This window comes from Neltuma alba, unplaced genomic scaffold (genome assembly GCF_004799145.2).
Source record: "Neltuma alba isolate B1F8T4 unplaced genomic scaffold, ASM479914v2 tig00013800_pilon, whole genome shotgun sequence".
NCBI classification, from domain to species: Eukaryota; Viridiplantae; Streptophyta; class Magnoliopsida; order Fabales; family Fabaceae; genus Neltuma; species Neltuma alba.
Window position 1 is genome coordinate 432 of NW_021637918.1, and position 20,479 is coordinate 20,910.

Below are 20,479 nucleotides of genomic sequence, written 5' to 3' on the forward strand. Positions count from 1 at the left end.
GGGTAGGTGTATTCTACTCCGGCCATTAAAATCAGGTTAAATTCAATCAAAGGTCTAGTCTAAATTTCCTATATTAAAGCCCCATTTTGATTCTTCATCATTTTTAGGACAAGTGAGGGTACAATCCTTAATCCACCTTCGTTATTTGGACTCATAAGCCTCCTTTAAAATCTAGAGTAAGTAAAATGAGCATAGCCTCCAATGAAATCCTCATAACTAAAATGTGTCTGAACCAAAGAGAACTTTTTCTTAATATTCACACTCAGGACCATTTTATTCAATTAATTCATTTTTCCCTACAAAATCAAGTGATATCCTGGCCATTAAAAAATGCATTGATGACTCTCCTCAGATATCACTGCATATGAGAGACATCACTAATTGTTGACTTTCTAATAATAGATATTATAAAAACAACGTCCCGATCTCCCAGCTTTAATAATTATATCCATTATTTGCAAAAAAGCTCAAGATCTTCAATCAGGGCCGTCAAATTCCTTTGTGAGGATCCATCTTCTTCCACAGCTTTTCCAGCTTTCTCTCTCATCTCTATGGCTTTCCTTCTCACCTTCTCACCTTCCTCTCCGCAGTCCATCAACCTCCTCACAGCATTTTCTATCTTCATCTTATTCACCACCTTGTCCCTTCTATCATAAGGGCCGGAGTTCCATTCCTCTGCCCCAACCTCCACTCCAAACCCGTGCACCTGCGTTATCAACTTCTCATTGTAGAACTGCTCGACGAATACCGGCCACGTCATCATCGGAACCCCGGCGCTCACCGCCTCCGTCACTGTCGTCCACCCGCAATGCGTCAGAAACCCACCGGTCGCCGGATGGTTCAGTATCAACTCCTGTGGCGCCCATTTCATGAGGATCAACCCTCTGTTTTCCTTCTTCATCCTCCCTTCAAACCCTTTCGGCAGCCACGTTTTCTTTTCTTCTGCTTCTTCTTCTTCTTCGTTGTTCTGTTTGGATTCCCTGTGCACGACCCAGATGAAGGAACATCCAGAAGACTCCAATCCACAAGCTATTTCGAACAGTTGAGGGTCATCGAAACGACACAGACTGCCAAAGCTTACGTAAACAACAGAATTAGATTCCTTGGAATCTAGCCATGTCCTTATGAGTTCATCATGCTCGTTGTTGGTTTGTGGATGAAGATCTTCTTTTGGTAGTATGTTTCGTAACATGAGAGAAGCAGGACCAATGTGCCAAACCTTCAGATCGGTGCTTTTCTGGTGATAGTTGATGTAATCTTGACCGTCCAGATCGTTAAAGTTGTTCACAATTAGCCCATAGCTGTTCTTCTGATCAGCCTCTATCAAGCTTCCGAGCAGTTCAGAAATCCTCTTAGGTGGTCGAAGGGGGAGGGTGATTGTTTCGGGAAGACCCGAAACCACAAACGGACCACCCGAATTATCACCATCATGATCATTGCATAATCCCGGCGGTAGTGACTGTAATTGTCTGTTGTGCGCACTGATCATGCACACAGCAAAAAGACAAAAGGAGTTGAACACAATCCTGGGAATCCCCAAACGGGTAGCTATCGGGGCTGTCCACGGGTACATAAAATCCGAAACGATACAATCGGGTGGGTTTTCCTCCATGAAAGGCTGCACTTGATTTCTGAGCAAACCTGCAGCCTCGTAAAGTTTATGACCAGTGGGGGCATCTGTGACATTGAAGAAGTTCTCGATGCCGTCGGGGAGACCTACTTCATCGGAGGGAAATCTGACGGTGTGAAGTTGGATATGGTGGCCCAAGGCGTTGCTTTCTTCAATGGAGCTTTGGAGGAACCGGGCGTTGACAGGGGTGGTGATGATGGTCACGTGCAAGCCACGTGCAGCGAAGAGCCGCGCAAATTGGCAGAAAGGGATCATGTGGCCTTGTGCCAAGAAAGGCAGGAAGTAGACATTGAGAGGCCTGGAAATTTCTGCCATGGTGATTGTGTTGGTGCTCGTGCTACTATATATGGCCTTTGCGTATAACGAGAGACGAAGAAGAAGAGGTTTTAAAGAGGGAGATCATTGGTTTGGTGCTAATAACCAGAGTCTTGGGTATATTCCAGTTCCTATCGGCCGGTTTGTGGATATATAGTACTCTTCGAATCCTTAATATAAAACCTATTTAACTAATTTGATTATATTAAGGAAGTTAGATAAGTTAGTTAGTTATAATAAATATGACATGTTTTTTCTAAAATACTATAATCATTTTTCTTAATATCCTCTTTCTCTCTTCTACTTAATTATGGTTGAGAGAGTATCCATAAGAATAATTTAGAAAAAATTGATAAATATAAGAAATAGGTATTATATTTAATACCAAAATCAACTTAACAATTAGGTCATATATTAAGGACTGGAGGAGTATATATTATATATATTTTTATTCGTCTTCCAAAAATTGCATGCATGTGAAGTTAACTAGCTTTGGCATTATATATCGTCTTGTTACTGTCTGAGACCCGAAAATGAGGAGAGTGATTCCTGTTTAAGCTCTATACTATCTGATTAAATATAATACTATCTCCGGACCTAATTATAAGAGCTAGTTGATTAATTTGAGGATATTAAGGAAAAAAGTTAAGTTAATTATTTGTAATAAATAGGTGTTGTCTTTCTTAAAATATCCTTGCTAATCAAGTGTATTGGTTAGAACTATCATTGCTATAACGATTACCTTGGGAAAAAAATACATAAATATGAAAGACAAAGTGGATTGAGGCCTTATATTTAGGACTAAAATAAAAGTCAAATAATATCTTATATTAAGGACCGGAGGTAATATTAATTAATGGCTTCTCTGATAGAACTGTATATACCTGCAAGTGAAGAAGCTAACTGCCAATATGGAAACTCTCCTGAATGATACTTAGGAGCATTCAGATGGAAACCAGATTATGATTTTAAAAGTAATTTTATAATAAATAAGTATGTGAAAGAAATTTTGTCTTGATAAATATGAAAACATAAAAAGTGCTCTTTATTATCGCCCAAACACCCCATTAAAAATCAAAACCAGCAGCATCGGTTATAATACTATCAGAACATATTATAGTAATTGCCATTGATATAATTGTTCTTTTCCCACTAGCTAGATCAAGAATTTATTCGTAATTGAGCATCTGGCGTAGCTGGCAAATTGTCCATATACGAATGTGTGTCTCCGCTCCACGGCTGGTTCAAATGTTTGCTAACGCCGATTAAAGCCGAATTCAATTAGTTTATTAGTCTTGCTAAGTGCAGATATTTTTTTTTTATTAGAAGTAATTCTATTCAAGATATTATCAAGTACTGAATACGAGTACCTTTTCTAGTGGAGATTTGAACTCTATTCACCTAACCCCTGCGCAAGACCATATGCTGTTCAATTAGTTTATTATAGGTAATATTTTTGTTATTTATATACGAGCATAATCATCCATTGTCAACATTAACCTTTCCGCATGGCTGATGGAGGAGGCGAAAGGTCACATGCAGACCTTGGATTTAATTCGAAAAATCACATATGCAAGTCTCGAATAAAAAAAATTAGTTCTCCACAGGTTCTATTTACTTACAAATATAGAAGTTTGACATGCAAAATAGATTAAGAAAATACTTAATTTTCTTATTTGTGAACTGTATGCATAATTCTTGCGATTTAATAATTGACAAAGTCACATTCTGCCCACAACCTGTCAAATCTTTTTTTTCTTATTGAACTTTAAGCAAGTGCTGATTTGCCGAACACGACCTCCTTTTATATATATATATATATATATATATATATATTTCTTCCTAGCTGAAAACTTTTAAAATATTTCATTCTCCGCAACTTTTTCTGCCTACTGATGTAACACCTTTGATCTTTAATATAAGAGTTTGTTTAATTTTTATTTTGGTCCTAAATATAAGACCTTAATCCATTTTGTTTCTTATATTATCTATTTTTTTAAGATAGTCCTTGTAATATGGTAGTTCTAATAAATACATTTAATTAGCAATGATATTTTAGAGAAGACAATATCTATTTATTATAAATAACTAACATAACTAATTTTCTTGATCTATTCAAATCAATCAATTTTATTATGGACTGGATGGCGTGCACCCATAAGGAAAGATCCCACGAACCCATAACAAATCTGAAATATACTCACCCAAAAAAACTAAACAAAAGTCTGGCAATCCACTTGAACCCTTGAGCACAAAAAAACGAAGACCCAAAGTGATAAAAGACGCCACAAGGCTGATCAAGCCTTAATAAGTCAGCTAGTTCAATGAAGAACCCTATAGAGAATCTATTCTCAAGTTTGGAAGTGCAAAAATGCAACATTTGATTTCTCAAAACAAGTCTAAATACAAAATGAAGGGTTCAAAGTGTTTTAAAGAGATACATTTAAATCTGACCCTAAAACATTTAATGCAACCTAGAGACTCATAATATTAAATACTAACTTAAAAGAAATTAGAAAGATTTGATACAACTCACTTGGAAAACTCAAAAGTCAAATCTGCCAATTAATTAGTAATTTTCGCATAAATATAATTAATAAAATATAATCAGCATATTAAGCCTAAAATCTTATTATTTAGGCCCAAATGAGTCTTTTCATGTATAAGACTTGATCCAAGCCTTTTAATTGAAGTCTCCAAGTCGAAAGTATGTTCACCAGCACCATTTTCAGCCCAAATAAAATTAGTGACGGCCTCATCATTTTCAATCTGATTTGATGCTCTGATTGCCATTCGTTTTGTCAGTGTATTTTGAACTAGCCAATTTAATGCTTTCTCTTGCTCTTGTGATGGACACTTAGAATTTGCAAAGAATCATTTGAAGTTGAAAGGTCAGCTTGCTGGGTCACATATCACCAGATGGTGTATTGCCTTTCATCCTCATCACGCGTGAAACAAATGTGTTTGTGTTTTGTTTTGATGATATATATGTATAACAATTAGAGGGGTCAATAGTTGGTTATGCCTGGCCACAAAAAAAAAAATTGATTATGCAATTTGCAATTTACTATCTTTTAGCCACAAATAACCCTTTGGAACCATTGTGCTTAATTATTTTATGTTTATATTAAATAAGCAGTTTATTAGGACAAAAAATTTTGTTGTGTAATGTTTTAGTGATTAATCATTTCATTCTCACTTTAATGTGATGATGGTAGAAACATAATAAATAAAAATATATCTATTATATCTATCTATATAACTTATAAACCTTTGATTGGTCCACACGAAGGGGTGGGTTTTCATTGGTTTTTGTGTTGGTGGTACAATAATTATGGAGTGGTGTGGGAGAGCCCGCTTATTCAATATCGAACCGTTTCACTTCCTTTGACGAAAGGCATATACTCTTCCGGTCCTTATTATAAGATCCAATTTGACTTTTTATTTGGTCCTAATTATAAGACCCAATCCATTTTCTCTCTTATATTTATGCATTTTTTTCCAAGATAATCCTTCTAATAATGATAGTTTTAGCCAATATACTTAATTAGCAAGGATATTTTAGGAATAACAACACTTATTTATTATAAATAACCAACTTAACTTACTTCCTTAATCTCTTCAAATAAATCAATTGGGTCTTATAATTAGGACCGGAAGAGTATATTGTTTTGATTGAACATGACTTATTTGGTTCGTTTTCAGACATCATACAAAGGCCGTTAGGAAAATTGCTGTTGCTTCTTACTACTTGAAATATGAAATTTTGAGAGGGGTTTTCATGCGTGTTTGCTGGGCTCCATGCAAGTTTATTTGTTTTTCAACATATTTAATAAATTTGCTAAACATAGATGCCAGAAAAATGATTTATTTGCATGTGAAGCGGAAATAGGATAACTCTAGAAACTTCAGTTTTCCATCTAAGCCATAATGTTAATGACGCATAGGGTTGATGAAATGTGAAAATGAAATTGAAGATTATAATGAGTTTGAAATAAAAATAAAAGCCCATTTAAAATGACATACTCCTCCGGTCCTTAATATAGAACCCAATTATTGAGTTGGTTTTGATCCTAAATATAAGACTCATTTATCATATTTATCAATTTTCTCTCAATTACCCCTATAAATATTCCCTCAACCATAATCAAGTAGAAGAGGGAGAAAGGTATTAAGAAAGATGATCATGGTATTTTAGGAAAAACATGTCACATTTCTTATAATTAACTAACTTACCTAACTTCCTTAATCTAATCAAATTAGTCAAATGGGTCTTATATTAAGGACCGGAAGAGTATAAGCAATTTTTTAATCATGATTTACTGAATATGAAATAAGTATGTGAAAGTAATGTACCATATCCATTAATCCATGGGTTCTTCCAAGTGGATTCAGGAAAGAAACCAACAAATGTGACAAGAAATATTGTCAACGCTGAACTCTGAAGCACTACAGAATGTGATTCCAATATAATATAACAAGGCTTGCTTTGTTTGTAAGATATGTCACCAAATTTTTCTTCTTTTTTTTTTTTTGGTTTCTTCCCTCGTCATTCTTAATATTTTGCCATTTTTTCTTAGCTCCCAATGAGAAATGAATTATTTGATGGAATCAGTCAATAGAATGTTTAAGTACTATGTTCTCTGGAGTAGGGGTGTTCAAGACCGGCCCGTCTCGGTCGGCTCGTTCTGGTCCCGGTCTTATTGGGACGGGACGTGACAAAAAAGGGACCGGGATGAGACGGGACGGGACACGGGACGGGGTCATCCCGTCCCGGTTTTTTTTTTAATTTTTTTAAATTTTTTATCCTATTTATATAATATCATTTTTTTTATATTTTTTTAATATTTGAGACTATTGTATGGAACTATGGATATATTTATTTAGAGTTTTTATATTTGTTAATGATTTGAGATTATTGATGATTAGAATTTTTATTGTGTTAAAAGCTTTTGTTTAGAGTTTTTAATGACTATTATATGTAATATTTTGAGCTTTTGTTTAAGAGTGCCCAAACAAATAAAAAAGAAAATAAAAAGATGTTTTTATAAGATTTAAACTCAAAAAAGTATAATTAAAAAATCAGATTTTTTAAAAAAATTTTAAAAAATTTTAAAAAATAAAAAATATATATATTTTCGAGACGTCTTGGTCCCGTCTCGGATCCGTGCTGTCCCGACCGGGACCGGGACATAAAATCTGTCACGTTACTGTTCATCGGGACGGAACCGGAACGGGCCTGTTCCGGTCCCGATCCGTCCCGTGAACAACCCTACTCTGGAGTTGAAATGTCTCGCGATTTCACCAATATTCCAGGTCACTTATTCACCTAATCATTTTATTTACATATAGGTATGATAAATTTATTACTTTCAAAAATTACATCTTACTTAAAAGACTCTAAGAATGTATCATCCCACGATGCACAGGGTAAGACGTCTAATTTGGATTAAAAAGCTGTGTAAGAGAAAAATGAGATAAATATATATATGGTCTGTTTGGAACAGCTTATAAATAGCTTAAAAGTTATTTTTTAATAATTATTTACGGAACACAAGATAAATATGTGAGAAGAGTTTTGTCTCGACTTACGTAAAATCTGTTTATAGGGAATTTCTTAAGTCCTCCCAAACAGGCCCATAATCTATCTATCATGTATCCCATCACTGTATTATTCAAGTCCAATATAAGGGAGATATAGCTCTATTAATCATGTTTCACCAACAATCATTAATTTCTTCCTAATTAAATACAATTAACACTGAAGCCGGGGCTATAGAACTGAACTTCATAGTTTTTAGTTCCACTATAAATGAAAACAAGAAACCAGAAAGCACGATATATCCGTATAATGTTACGTAAATAATTCTCATGATATAAAATTTGAAGAATTTTTTTTTCTTCTTCTTTATTAATTATAGCATATTTCTCAATTTACCGAGAACTATCGGTTATATTTTCACTGAGTAATATCAACAATAATTAATTAGAAAAACCATATGACGGAGCATATTTACAAATAGATAAGAATTCACCACTAATCTAACTCGTCTTCAAACTTAAAAGGATCCATTTCTGCCCAAACTTATTAGCTTGCCATACAAAGGGAGAGAAGAAATAAGTCGAAAGTGAGAGAGAGGGCAAAAAAAGAAAGAAAGAAAGAGGTTATGTAAAATAGAAAATTAAATCAAGCTGAGATTAAAAAAAAAAAATTCTTAACATAACAAAAATAAAAATAAAAATTTCTGGGAAAAAATTGAGCCTCCTAGACTATCACCCCTACATTTCACATTTTTGGATTTGATCAAGTGGCTTAGCCTCTCTCCACCGGATAAGCTCGGTGATCAGTGCTGTTAAATTAGTGTGCGATGAGCCTCCCTCTTGAACTGCTTCTTTCGCCTTCTTGCCCAGCTCCCCCACTCGTTTTCTCATCTCCATCGCTTCATCTCCACCGTCCATCACCTTTCTCACTGCTTTCTCTATACGATCTCTGGTCACCATCTTCTTCCCGCCGTCGAACACCCACAAGGCCCACTCCTCTGTGCCCACCTCTACCCCGATCCCGTGCACCTCCGTTATCAGCTTCTCATTGTAAAACTGCTCGCTGTGCACCGGCCAAGTTATCATCGGAACTCCCGCAGTTATGCCCTCCACCACCGAGTTCCACCCGCAGTGAGTCATGAACCCGCCGATCGCCTCGTGGCCCAGGATCAACAGCTGTGGGGCCCACCCCCTCACCACCATTCCCTTGTTCTCGCGCTTCACCTTCCCTTCGAAACCCTTCGGCATCCATTTCTCTCTCTCTTCCTCTGTTTCGTTCTCTGTTATGTCCTTCCCTGAGACAACCCAGATGAAGTCGCACCCGGAGGATTCCAGCCCGCTTGCAATCTCGTAGAGTTGGGCGTCGGAAAAACGGCAGGAGCTCCCGAAGCAGACGTAGAGCACTGAGTTGGGTTCCTTCGAGTCAAGCCAACTCAGGCATTCGTGTTCCTTCACCGCGCTCTTATGGCTCCTCTCTGTTTTCTCCTCCGCTGTTCTGTGAATAAGTCCGGCCGGCCCAATATGCCGAACTCTATGCCCACTGATCTTCTCGTAATGTTCAGCGTACTCGCCGTCAAGCTCCGCGAAGTTATTCATGATGATTCCATTGGTCTTGTACGAAGCTTCTATTCGCGAAACCATAGCTGAATTGAATTCCTCTGGAGGCTGAAAATTCATGGATATCTGGTGGGGTAGATCCGGGATTATAAAAGGACCCGAACCCGGCATGGCAAAAGACTTCAAGGAGTGGATGGCGCATACGCTGAAGAGGCAGAAGCTGTTGAAGGCGATGGCGGGGATGTCGAGTCGGGCCGCCAAATCGGAGGCCCACGAGTATACAAAGTCGACGACGAGGCAGTCCGGTGGGTTTTGGAGAATGGCGTCCTGGAAGCGTTCCTCGAGGATGGCAATGCCTTTGCAGACGCCAGAAAGAGTTTGGGCATCGACGGCACCGTCGAGGAGGTTCTCAATGCCATCGGGGATGCCGGCTTCTCTAGAAGGGAAGTGGAGGACGTGGAGGGAGATAGGACGGGCGGCGGCGACGTCCTTGTCGACGGCTTTACGGAGGAGGAGGGCGTTGGCAGGAGTGGTGAAGAAGGTCACGTGGATACCACGTGCAGCGAATAAGCGAGCGAGTTCGAAGAGTGGGACCATGTGGCCGGGAGTGAGAAATGGAACGAAATAAAGCTTGAAGGGACGTTGAAGAGAGCCCATAATCTATCGATGCCCAATTTACCGAAACTCTCACTCTTCTTCGATGTGGTAGTGGCCGAGGACGGCGGATACGGCTTTTTATAACCAAAATTAATTAATACCCATGGCCTTATGCAAATCAGAGACCAAGAATAGCATATTAAAAATCAGTTTCTAAAAAAGTATTTCAGGCTTCTGTATATATCGTAAAATGTTTTCTTTCTTTCCATGTGTAAAATATATATATATGTGTCTGTGTTGATTTATTTCGTGAAACGAAGTACTCGTGGAAAGCGAGTGCATTCGAAAATATTTTATTATATTCTGTTAACTTGGGGTGATTATTGATCCTTGGCAATTGACATGCCATTGTTTTCTTTCCATCGACGGCTTTCAATCGCACGTGGCCCATGAAACTTCATACTGCATCTTCTATTTAATATAAAAACTAGTTTACTAATTTAAATAAAATAAAAAAATTAGTTAAATTAGTTATTTACAATAAATATGTGTTATTTTTCTAAAATATCCTAGTTAATTAAGTATTATCTGACAAAAATATTTAACATGTACAACTACTATAAGGACTATCTTAAAAAATAAATAAATATGAGAGACAAAATAAATTGAGGTTTTATGTTTAGAACCAAATTAAAAGTTAGATAGTAGTACTTTTTGCAAGCAATCTGAAGCTTTTCTTTTTGGTGAAAATCTCAAGGTTATTTTTAATTGAAGTTAATCCAAATAATCCAAGTCTAACTGTTAGGTTTAATGGGAAGAAAGGGAAGGCAGGAATTTTAATGGAGGAAAAGGAAAGAGAAGAGAGTGGAGGGATTTTAATATTACCTTGTTTGGATTTATAAAAAAAAAAAAGGGAGAGGAGGAGTTTTAATTTTACCTTATTTGGTTCATAAGGGGAAGAGAGGAAAAATATTTTTATATGGACAATTTTACCCTTATTTTATTTAACATTATTTAAAACTATATTCTATAATATTTTTGTCAGTAAAAATTATATTTTATGATTATACTTACAATATATAATAATAATTAGGGTTAAGGCACGCCTAGCATCCCGAACTATTTTTTCAGATGCACCCAGTGTCCGAAAGTAATTTTTGGTGCATCCAGTGTCTCATACTAATTAAAACAGTGCATCCATATCCCGGACTAACAGAAAAGTTAAGTTTGACTGAAAAATCCTACATGGCGGACACGTTAGCACCTGTTGTGTATTATTTTGACGAGTTAAGGTGCGTCCAGCACCCCAAACTATTTTTTCAGGTGCGCCCAGTGTCCTAAAATAATTTTTGGTGCATCCAGTATCTCAAACTAATTAAAACGGTGCGTCCACATCCCAGGCTAACAGAAAAGTTTCATTTGACTGTTACCTTGCTGATTCAACTAAAGGTTGACTGAAAAATCCTACATGACGGACATGCAGGCGTCTAATGTGTATTATTTTAACTGAAAATTCAATTTTTCCTCCTCTTCTAACATTTATCTTCTGCCAGTTTTTAAACTTAAAAAAAAAAGACCACCGATCCACCCTCTTAAATTCTGGTGCATGTACCACCTATTCAATTCCATCCTCGTCTTTAACATTTTATCCCATTTCTTCCACCACTCTAATCTGAAACCACAATCGCCGTCACAGCACACTTCCATCTCCATCTTTGTTAACTCTTCATCCGACTCGCATTTGCTTTCCTCCACGTAGAACACATTAAACTTCTCCTTGGTCACTCTGTTGACTTCGCCGTCGCCTTTCGAGAAAACACTCGCCACCACTGGGCTCGTCTCGGGAGCTTTAGTCAAAATAATACACATTAGACACCTACGTGTCCGCCATGTAGAATTTTTCAGTCAATCTTCAGCTAAATCAGTAAGGCAACGGTCAAACGAGACTTTTCTGTTAGTTTGGGATATGGATGCACTGTTTTAATTAGTTTGGGACATTGGATGCGCTAAAAATTATTTTAGCACACTAGGCGTACCTGGAAAAATAGTTCAGGGTGCTGAGCGCATCTTAACTCGTCAAAATAATACACATCAGATGCCTACGTGTCTACCACATAGGATTTTTCAATCAACCTTCGGCTGAGTTAGCAAGGTGACGGTCAAACTTAACTTTTATATTAGCCTAGGATATGGATGCACCGTTTTAATTAGTTTGGGACACTGGATGCACTGAAAATTACTTTAGGGTACTGGACGCACCTGGAAAAATAGTTCGGTGTTGAGCGCACCTTAACCCTAATAATTATTATATGTTTTAATTTTTATCTCTTTGTTATGTTATTGGCTTTTGACTGAACTCTTCAAAATATGACATGGACAATCTGTTTGTTATTATATTGACTTTGTGTCAGGTATGGGAAATGAGAGAGTAGCGTTTGCATCCAGAGAGAAGAAGAAAAGAGTTTAGGATGATATAGGAATATTAAAAATAAACATGGGCATAACCAACAAGCTGTTGGTTGAGGTGGTAGCAACCTCACCCTCATAAGGAGGAGAACACAAATTTGCATCCTGAGAAGCGCACTTATTCGGAGGGCTATTCCTTAACCGCTCCAAACCCAAAAGGGATTAGTCTCAAGTTCAATGTCCATAATGGTCACAACATGGCAAAATATTGTTCTTTCCCTTTAAATCCTCCCAATTTTGGAGGGGAGGGGAAGGAAATTAAAATCTTATAAAATTTTTCTTCCCTCCTAAAATTTTTATTTTGCCAAACAAAATGAAATGATTAAAATCCTTCCTTCTCCCTTTCCTCCTTTCCAAATCCTTCATACCATACACAGCCTAAACCACTTTATCACTATAAAATATGCCCCACCATGTTCTTACAAAGACCTCCAACACATTCATAACATAACATGTTAGTGTCAACTTTTTTCATCACTAATCAGCCAAACTGCTCTAACTCATGGCCTTTTTTTATTTTACAAGAAATAACTGGGAAGGAGTTTTCCTGAAGAATGCATAAACAAGAAATTGAACCACACTCAGATGTACGTGGAATAGTATTCATATAGCTAGCGTGCTCTTCGCGGGTTATTTTAATGGATGAGCAAATGAAAACGCATTCCTCGCGAGGCATGTATAGTTCTATTTCCGTGAATCATTAAAAAAATAAAAGTAATAAAAAAAATTATCAGCATAAATAAAATCAAGTTAGACGCCGACAGCATCATGGTATAGACACAACCTCTTCCTTGTTCAGTCGGCAATTGCAAGTTTCAAGCTCAACGTTTGACTGAAATAATCACCGCCGCCATGGACCTTTCCTCCGCTCGTCCTCTCAAAGTCTACGTCGTGCCATATCCAGGACCAGGCCACATGGTTCCTCTCTGCGAGTTGGGTCGTTTCTTCGCTAACAGAGGCCAACTCGTCACAATCATCACCACCCCTTCCAACGTCGGAAAATCCTTCCACAGTACTCCTCATAGCCATTTGCGATTTCAGACCTTCGATTTTCCTTCCCAAGAGGTGGGCTTGCCCCAAGGTGTTGAGAATTTCGTCGCCGTATCAGACGGCGCCGGAGCTGCCAAAATCCACATGGCCCTTCGTCTTCTCCGGCAACCCATTGAGGAATTCATAGAGAAAAACCCGCCCGACTGCATCGTCGCCGACTTCTTCTTCCCTTGGACCACGGATTTGGCTCAAAAGCTTGGCATTCCCAGGCTTGTTTTCTTCCCCTACTGTGCTTTCGCCGCTTGCATGATAAAATCCACCGGGGAACTCCTCCAAGATGATGACTTCAAGAAGACACTAAAATCCGACTCCGACCCGTTCATTGTGCCGGGGCTTCCCCACCCGATTACCATGACAATGTCTCAGCTTCCAAATCCTGCGAAACTACCCAAGGGTGTTGATGAGTTTGGGAAAGTTATGAAAGAAGCAGAGTTGAAAAGCCATGGCATCGTTGTCAATAGTTTCGCCGAGATCGACGTGGAGTACACGCAGCTGTACGAGAAATTCACAGGGAAGAAGCTCTGGCCGATCGGACCACCGTCGCTTATTCACAGGTCCACCGAAGAGAAAACTCAAAGGAGCCATAAGAGCGTGGTGGGAGAGCAAGAGTGTCTGAGTTTCTTGAACTCGAAGAAACCCAACTCGGTGGTGTACATCGCGTTCGGAAGCGCGTGGAGCTTCCCGGACAACCAACTCTACGAGATAGCGCGCGGAATAGAATCCTCCGGCCACAACTTCATCTTGGTGGTGTTCGGAAAGAGAGAGGACGAAACAGAAGAAGAGAGGGAGAAATGGATGCCGAGAGGGTTCGAAGAGAAGATGAAGAGCGAGAACAAGGGTATGATCATAAGAGGGTGGGCCCCACAGCTGTTGATTCTGGGCCATCCGGCGGTCGGAGGGTTCATGACCCATTGTGGATGGAACTCCGTTCTAGAGAGCGTGAGCGCCGGCGTTCCGATGATAACATGGCCGTTGTACTTCGACCATTTCTACAACGAGAAGCTCGTGACTCAGGTCCACGGCTGCGGTGCGGTAGTGGGGTGCGAGGAGTACGGGCTGACGGCGTACGAGCCGAAGGAGAAGTTGGTGACGCAGGACATGATTGAGAAAGCCGTGAGGAAGGTGATGGACGGCGGAGAAGAGGCGGCGAAGATGAGAAGCCGAATAAAGGAGCTGTCGGAGAAGGCGAAGAAGGCGGTGGAAGAAGGTGGATCTTCTCACAACAATCTCACGGTTTTGATTGAAGAACTCCAACGCTTCCGGCAATCTGAAGCTACCAAAGATACCGGCGGAGTACTCCAGAATTAGAAATCGAATCATGGATTTGTTTTTTTTTCCCCGGTTATGTGTGCTGGCTGCTTGGTAGGGGTCAGGTCACTAATGCATTGTGTGTGTGTGTGTGTGTTTTAACCAAATAATGCATTGTGTGTTCGCTAATGCTTCCTCTTATTTAATAAAATTGGTAAAACGTTTTAGGAATTTTTTTTGCCATGAAATTTAATCTTTCACCTGAAATAACTTGCCAAAACCTATATAAGCAAACAAACTACAGAAGATGTGCAATGACAAAATAATAATTCAAGTTTTTCCCCGGAAATTATATTGTTTTTTAATGTTTGAATATATGGGAAATTAAAATATTTAAAAAATAAAATAATTAGATTAAACTCAAAGAAATATGTACATAAACTTAAAAAATATTGGACAATAATGGGCAGAAGAATTGTGTGATTGATTTAATTAATTGAACATTCTTGTATTTTAAGATGTAATCTTAATATAGTAATTATATTGTTGGGCCGGGATATTAAACTGATATTAGTTTTTGTTAAGATTTGAAGTTAGTTGGTCAAGACCATGCATGAATTAATTAGTGAACCTAAGCTATATAAAAAGTCTATTGTGAATCATGTGTTATATATGAAGGATGTTTAATTGTATTCTCATGGCGTAAAAATTAAAGGGAGTTACTCGGCCTTCACCTCACGTGTTATTCCTGAATAATTTAGGGCAAATCACGAACAGTTTATTGTATTTATATTATCATATGTTGGGTTGATTAATGCAGGATGTTCATCATATTATTACCTTTCTATAATGTTAGTGTGCGTTGTTTAATTATTAAAACAATAATATTGTTTCAAAAAGGGAGCAAGGCTATTTTTGCCTCCTAAGTTTCCACAAAAGGGCACTAACTGCGAACAAGTTTTTTTTTTGGAGCAATGTCATCCAGGAAGTTGTAAAATCGGAGCAATCTTAACCTGCTCTAATAAAAAGTTTTTGTTAGGTCAGTTAGGTCCCGGGAGCTCACCTGGACAAGGACATGCCTCCAGGCTCAGAGAGCGCTTACAGAGGTACTTACAGATCATCCACCAACAAAGTCATCATATCAGCAACGGGATTCGATCTTATGACCTTGTGAATTATGAGCTGACTCCTTACCAATTGGACCAACTCTTGTTGGTTTAAAAAACAAAAGGGACTTGAAAACGAAGGTTTTTGCTGCTTTAATTTACGTGCCTGATAAAACGAATGAATAATGTTCAAGAATTGCAAATGATATTCCCTAAGCAAATAAATAAAAATTCACAAAAAAAAAAGGTAAAAGCTTTCATGCATGGAAAAGCTGCGATTAATATATAAAATTGATCTCTTTAATATTTTTTCCCCCGCTTCATGTGTTGATTGATTTCAACCTTTCCTTATTATCTTATTTTGCCTTATTCCACTCAAATTTTTTTTAATTAAAATCGAAATTAAACACGCCCACACAGATCCATCTGTTAACCTAGAAAAAAAAAGGCACACATAAAATCCAAGGCGATTACAAAATGATAATCCAAGGAGTTCCTAGATAGCCTTATTCATCCCTCTTTTAAATTCATTGCCTTCTATTCATGATCAATCCCAGCCTTTGTTCTCATAGACTTCAGCCTTTGAAGATCTTCAATCAGAGCCGTCAGATTCATTTGTGAGGACCCACCATCTTCTTCTATTGCTGCCTTTGCCTTCTCTGCCAGCTCTCTAACGCGCCTCCTCATTTTCACCGTTTCATCCCCATCGTCCATTAACTTCCTTACAGCGCTCTCTATGCTGTGCCGTTTCACTAGATTCTTCGTGGCATGCTCCATGATCATGACGCAATTATCTGCCCCCACCTCCACCCCAATCCCATGCACCTGCGTTATAAGCTTCTCATTGAAAAACTGCTCGCTGTGCAACGGCCACGTAATCATCGGAACTCCGGCACAGATCCCCTCCATCAGCGAGTTCCACCCACAGTGTGTCATGAACCCTCCGATGGCGGCGTGGTCCAGTATCAGTGTTTGTGGGGCCCATCCACGTATGACCATTCCCCTGTCTTCCCGCCTCATTCTTTCTTCGAACTCTCTCGGCATCCATTTCTGCCTGTCTTCCTCAGTTTCGCTCTCCGTTCGGTCTTTCCTGTGAACCACCCAGATGAACTTGTGGCCGGAGAATTCCATCGCACTCGCTATTTCGAGCAACTGTTCGTCGGTGAAGTAGGCTGCGCTTCCGAAGCAGACGTAAAGCACCGAGTTTGGTGGCTTCGAGTTGAGCCAACTCAGGATCTCGTCCTCGCTCACCACCGCCTTCAAGTTCCTCTCCGCCTTGTCCTCCGATGACCTGTTCAGGAGGGTAGTGGGGCCCACGTGCCAGACTGTTTTCCCCATGGTTTTCCGGTAATGCTCAATGTATTCCTCTTCGAGCTCTGCAAAGCTGTTGACGATGCGGCCATAGCACTTCAGTTCCGAGTCTCTGAACGATTCCATCATGGTGGTTACTCCGTTCGTAGTTTGGATGTAGTCTGGAAGCCGAGAAAAAGTCATGGTGATCGGATGGGGAAGACCCAGAAGGGGAAACGGGTCGGATTTGGAGCTTACAAAGCGGTGCGGGGAGTCAGGCCGCCAGACTGACTCCGACAAACAGGCGGCAAACAAGCCGGATCCATCGAACAACAACCGTGGGACTCCCAATCGGTTCGCGAAGTCAGAGGTCCAAGGGTGAAAAATGTCGCCGACGATGCAGTCGGGCGGGTTTGGCTCCATGAACTGCTCCATTTGATGGCGGAGGAGGCGCATTCCCTGGTACACTTTGGCGGCAACGTCGAAGTCCTCGACGCCGATGAGATTCTCGACGCCGTCAGGGAGACCAACCTCCTGGGAAGGGAACTTGAGGTTGTGGACATGGATTCGAAGGCCAGCAGCGTGAGCCTTGAGCAAGGAATTGTGAAGGAAGCGGGTGGTGGAAGGAGTGGTGAGGATGGTCACGTGCAGGCCACGTGAGGCGAATAGACGACAGAGTTCGAAGAGTGAAACAATGTGACTAGCGGCCACGAAGGGTACGAAGTAAATTTTCAAAGGAGGGGGATGAGCTTCCATTGTGAAAGAGAATGAGATGGATAAGGATGGTGGTTGTGAAAAAGTAATTTATAGACGATCAAAATAGTTTGATCAGTACCGAAGGCTTAGATCAAATGGCTGTAGCGTCATTTGACCTTAACCAAGATTAGGAGTTTGATCCCGCTTGGAAACACAGGAGCACGGAGTGGTAGGCAAGATATCCGTTAGGAGATTCTTTACAGGTACCGTTCCTAATTAATTTAGGCCCGTTGAAAAGCAAATTTTTAAAAAATTTCTGTAAGTTAAGAGCATCATAATTCATTTTTGACTAACATCTTCCCTTCTATTAATTCATTTACATCATTATAAGAATGTTCTTAGAATAAGTAACACCTTTTAAAGCAGTATGAACGAAATATGAAAAGGACTATTTATTGAAGTAAAAGAAGTCTAAAGATCCAATAATAAAAAAAATATTATAAGTATCTAATTCAAAATTAGGTAAAATTATAGGAATTTGCAGACTTATTAATTGAAAGAGAACCTTTTATATGTGGTTTTTTTTGTATCTTTATGATCCAACTTACAAGTCAAAACATCGTAAATGTATATTTTTTAACAACAATATTACGTGCATCATTTTATTTATGAATAAATTTTAGGGAGAATCTCCCAGGAAAAAGTTTGGAATTAACGAATCTCAAGTTAAATTTGATAACAATATTTTAATAGGTTTTAACAACACCAGACTTGAAAATATTAACACATTTTTTTTTATTAGTGATTTAGAAACTCGAAGGTAGTTTTTGTGAGATTTTTCTTAAATTTTAGCTAAATTATTTTTTTGGACTGAATTTTAATTAAATTATATAGGCATCATCATTTAATTCAAAAATCTCATATGATTATTGACTCCCATGAAGCATGTGATGACAAAAAGTACGAGAAATTATGCATGTGGAAAGGTGTTGGACGATGACCCACCACAGCCAAAAATGTGCCCTTTTTGAACGGACCAATGAGTTTTACCGTTTTAAAAATTGTTCCTCGCATCTCTCGTGTCCCGGAAATTTTTTGATTCTGATGGTAAATTTGGTATCACATTTAATAAATAATTTTTAAATTTAATTCTTTGATGTGATTCCCCCAGTTATAACTTCACTTTTCAATATATAAAGCAGTGCTGGGTGTTATATTAAGTGCCATGAATATTTAGCTTATAAAATTTATTTAAATTGCATACCATGTATGTGTGTATATATATATATATATTTTTTTTTATCTCTATCTTGCGTATGATTAAATCCTAACTCGACATATATATATTACTTAATTTTATTTTCATAATGAAGTTCCATTTTAACTATGATTAGGTCTCAGTATACGTTACTAGTGAAAGTTCATTATCTAGCTACATGCCAATATTACTAGTACCACCCGTCCTAAATATAAATTTAAATTTATAATGCAAATTACACTATAAATTATATCTACAAATAAACGAGGTAAGACTGATAGGTAATACTACCTCCAGTTGTAAATAAAATATCTTGTTCGTAACATAATTTGTAATATAAACCAGATTTTATATTTAGGGCTTGAGATAATAATTTTTTTGGAGGGACACATATATATAACTCCTACTTTCTTTTTTTGGAATAATGCTGAAAATCTTGCTAAACAAGGCACAAGGCCAGACAAAGATCAGCCTCCTTCATTTAATTTGTTTTTATTAAGAAAATGTTCTTAAAAAAGGTCAGCACGAATTTCTCGCGGGTTATTTTTAATAATAAACAAAATGATATAGTATTAGCTAGGGGTTACCTTTCAGATGTTATACTAGGATGCATTCGAAAGTGTATTGGCAGTTTTATTTCCTATAATGATAATAATAAAACAAATGATTATGATTTTTTTTTCCTTCTTTCAGATCAGATGGTGATTATGATTATTTATGCATTTGTGTATTTTCTTTGGTTCAATCCTGTAAAAAAAAAAAAAAGTTACGAAATACATCAATGGTAATCACTCCTTAGGAAGTATAGAAACTTAGCTTCCTCCACCTTATTCTATTGAAACATATCAAGAAATATGGAAAGATAAAAATAAAGTTGCATAAAATGTACGTGTAGAAGAAAACTGAAGGAATAAAAGAAAATTGTACCGGACTTGAATACATGTACGGACTTGAATACACACACATGGGAGTTATATATTTATAGGGAAAAAATTAGATATATACACAATAATAATTTCAACCAAATTCAAAGAAAATTTGTTTGCCTGGCAATAGGTTTTGTGTTTATGCATGTGGCCTGGATCAGCTAGATTAAGATCGAATGATTTAGGTTTAATATTATTTTGTTTTTATAATTGTTAAGGGTTTAATATAATCTTTGGTCCCTATAGTTTTATCTCATTTTGGTTTTAGTCCTTATAGTTTAAAACCACAGGTTTTGGTCCCTGTAATTTTCTCCCATTTCAAACATTAGTCCCTATAGTTTAAGAAGGACCTGAACTCCAAAATAATGGTGTTAAAAATGCTGAGCTATCACTAACAGTGTTTATTTTCCTTATATGGCTTGATGACTGGACAAGGTGATGTGAAAAAATACTGGTTGTGCTTTGACATGTAAATATTAAAAAAAAAAAAAAAGAAATAAGGGTAAAACATAAAATGCATAGCAAGGAGCACCAAAAGGATTTGAGAATGAAAGGATTGGAGGGTTTGGTCAAGGCGGACCCACCTTTGTTATGCCGGAATTCTGAGCGGTCATCGGGGAGACCAAGTTCCTAGTGAGCTTCCGGCGATGCCTCTAATAGTTGATTGTGGTGGTATTGTGGTTGTCTTTTTAACTGTGTTGAAGGGTGAGGAAAATTTGTTATCTTTGATCATTAAAACCTTTGCTCTGATTTGGAGTAGCAAAGTAAAGTAAAACTGAGGCTCTTCTTTATCTTTTTT

At 38.0% G+C, this 20,479-nt stretch overlaps 4 protein-coding genes across 4 annotated transcripts; 1 reads left to right on the forward strand and 3 right to left on the reverse strand.

Moving 5' to 3' along the window:
- Nucleotides 1-267: 267 nt before the first annotated feature.
- On the reverse strand, nucleotides 268-2,073 carry LOC114739203 (UDP-glucose flavonoid 3-O-glucosyltransferase 7-like). The gene has a single exon (XM_028927254.1). It carries the CDS (start codon nucleotides 1,943-1,945, stop codon nucleotides 452-454), a length of 1,494 nt encoding a protein of 497 aa, XP_028783087.1. The 5' UTR covers nucleotides 1,946-2,073; the 3' UTR covers nucleotides 268-451.
- A 6,151-nt stretch (nucleotides 2,074-8,224) lies between these two features.
- On the reverse strand, nucleotides 8,225-9,700 carry LOC114739202 (UDP-glucose flavonoid 3-O-glucosyltransferase 7-like). The gene has a single exon (XM_028927253.1). It carries the CDS (start codon nucleotides 9,698-9,700, stop codon nucleotides 8,225-8,227), a length of 1,476 nt encoding a protein of 491 aa, XP_028783086.1.
- A 3,258-nt stretch (nucleotides 9,701-12,958) lies between these two features.
- On the forward strand, nucleotides 12,959-14,464 carry LOC114739200 (UDP-glycosyltransferase 73B4-like). The gene has a single exon (XM_028927251.1). The coding sequence runs from the start codon at nucleotides 12,959-12,961 to the stop codon at nucleotides 14,462-14,464; it is 1,506 nt and encodes a 501-aa protein (XP_028783084.1).
- Nucleotides 14,465-16,047: 1,583 nt separating this feature from the next.
- On the reverse strand, nucleotides 16,048-17,556 carry LOC114739201 (scopoletin glucosyltransferase-like). The gene has a single exon (XM_028927252.1). It carries the CDS (start codon nucleotides 17,554-17,556, stop codon nucleotides 16,048-16,050), a length of 1,509 nt encoding a protein of 502 aa, XP_028783085.1.
- Between the last annotated feature and the right edge of the window lie 2,923 nt (nucleotides 17,557-20,479).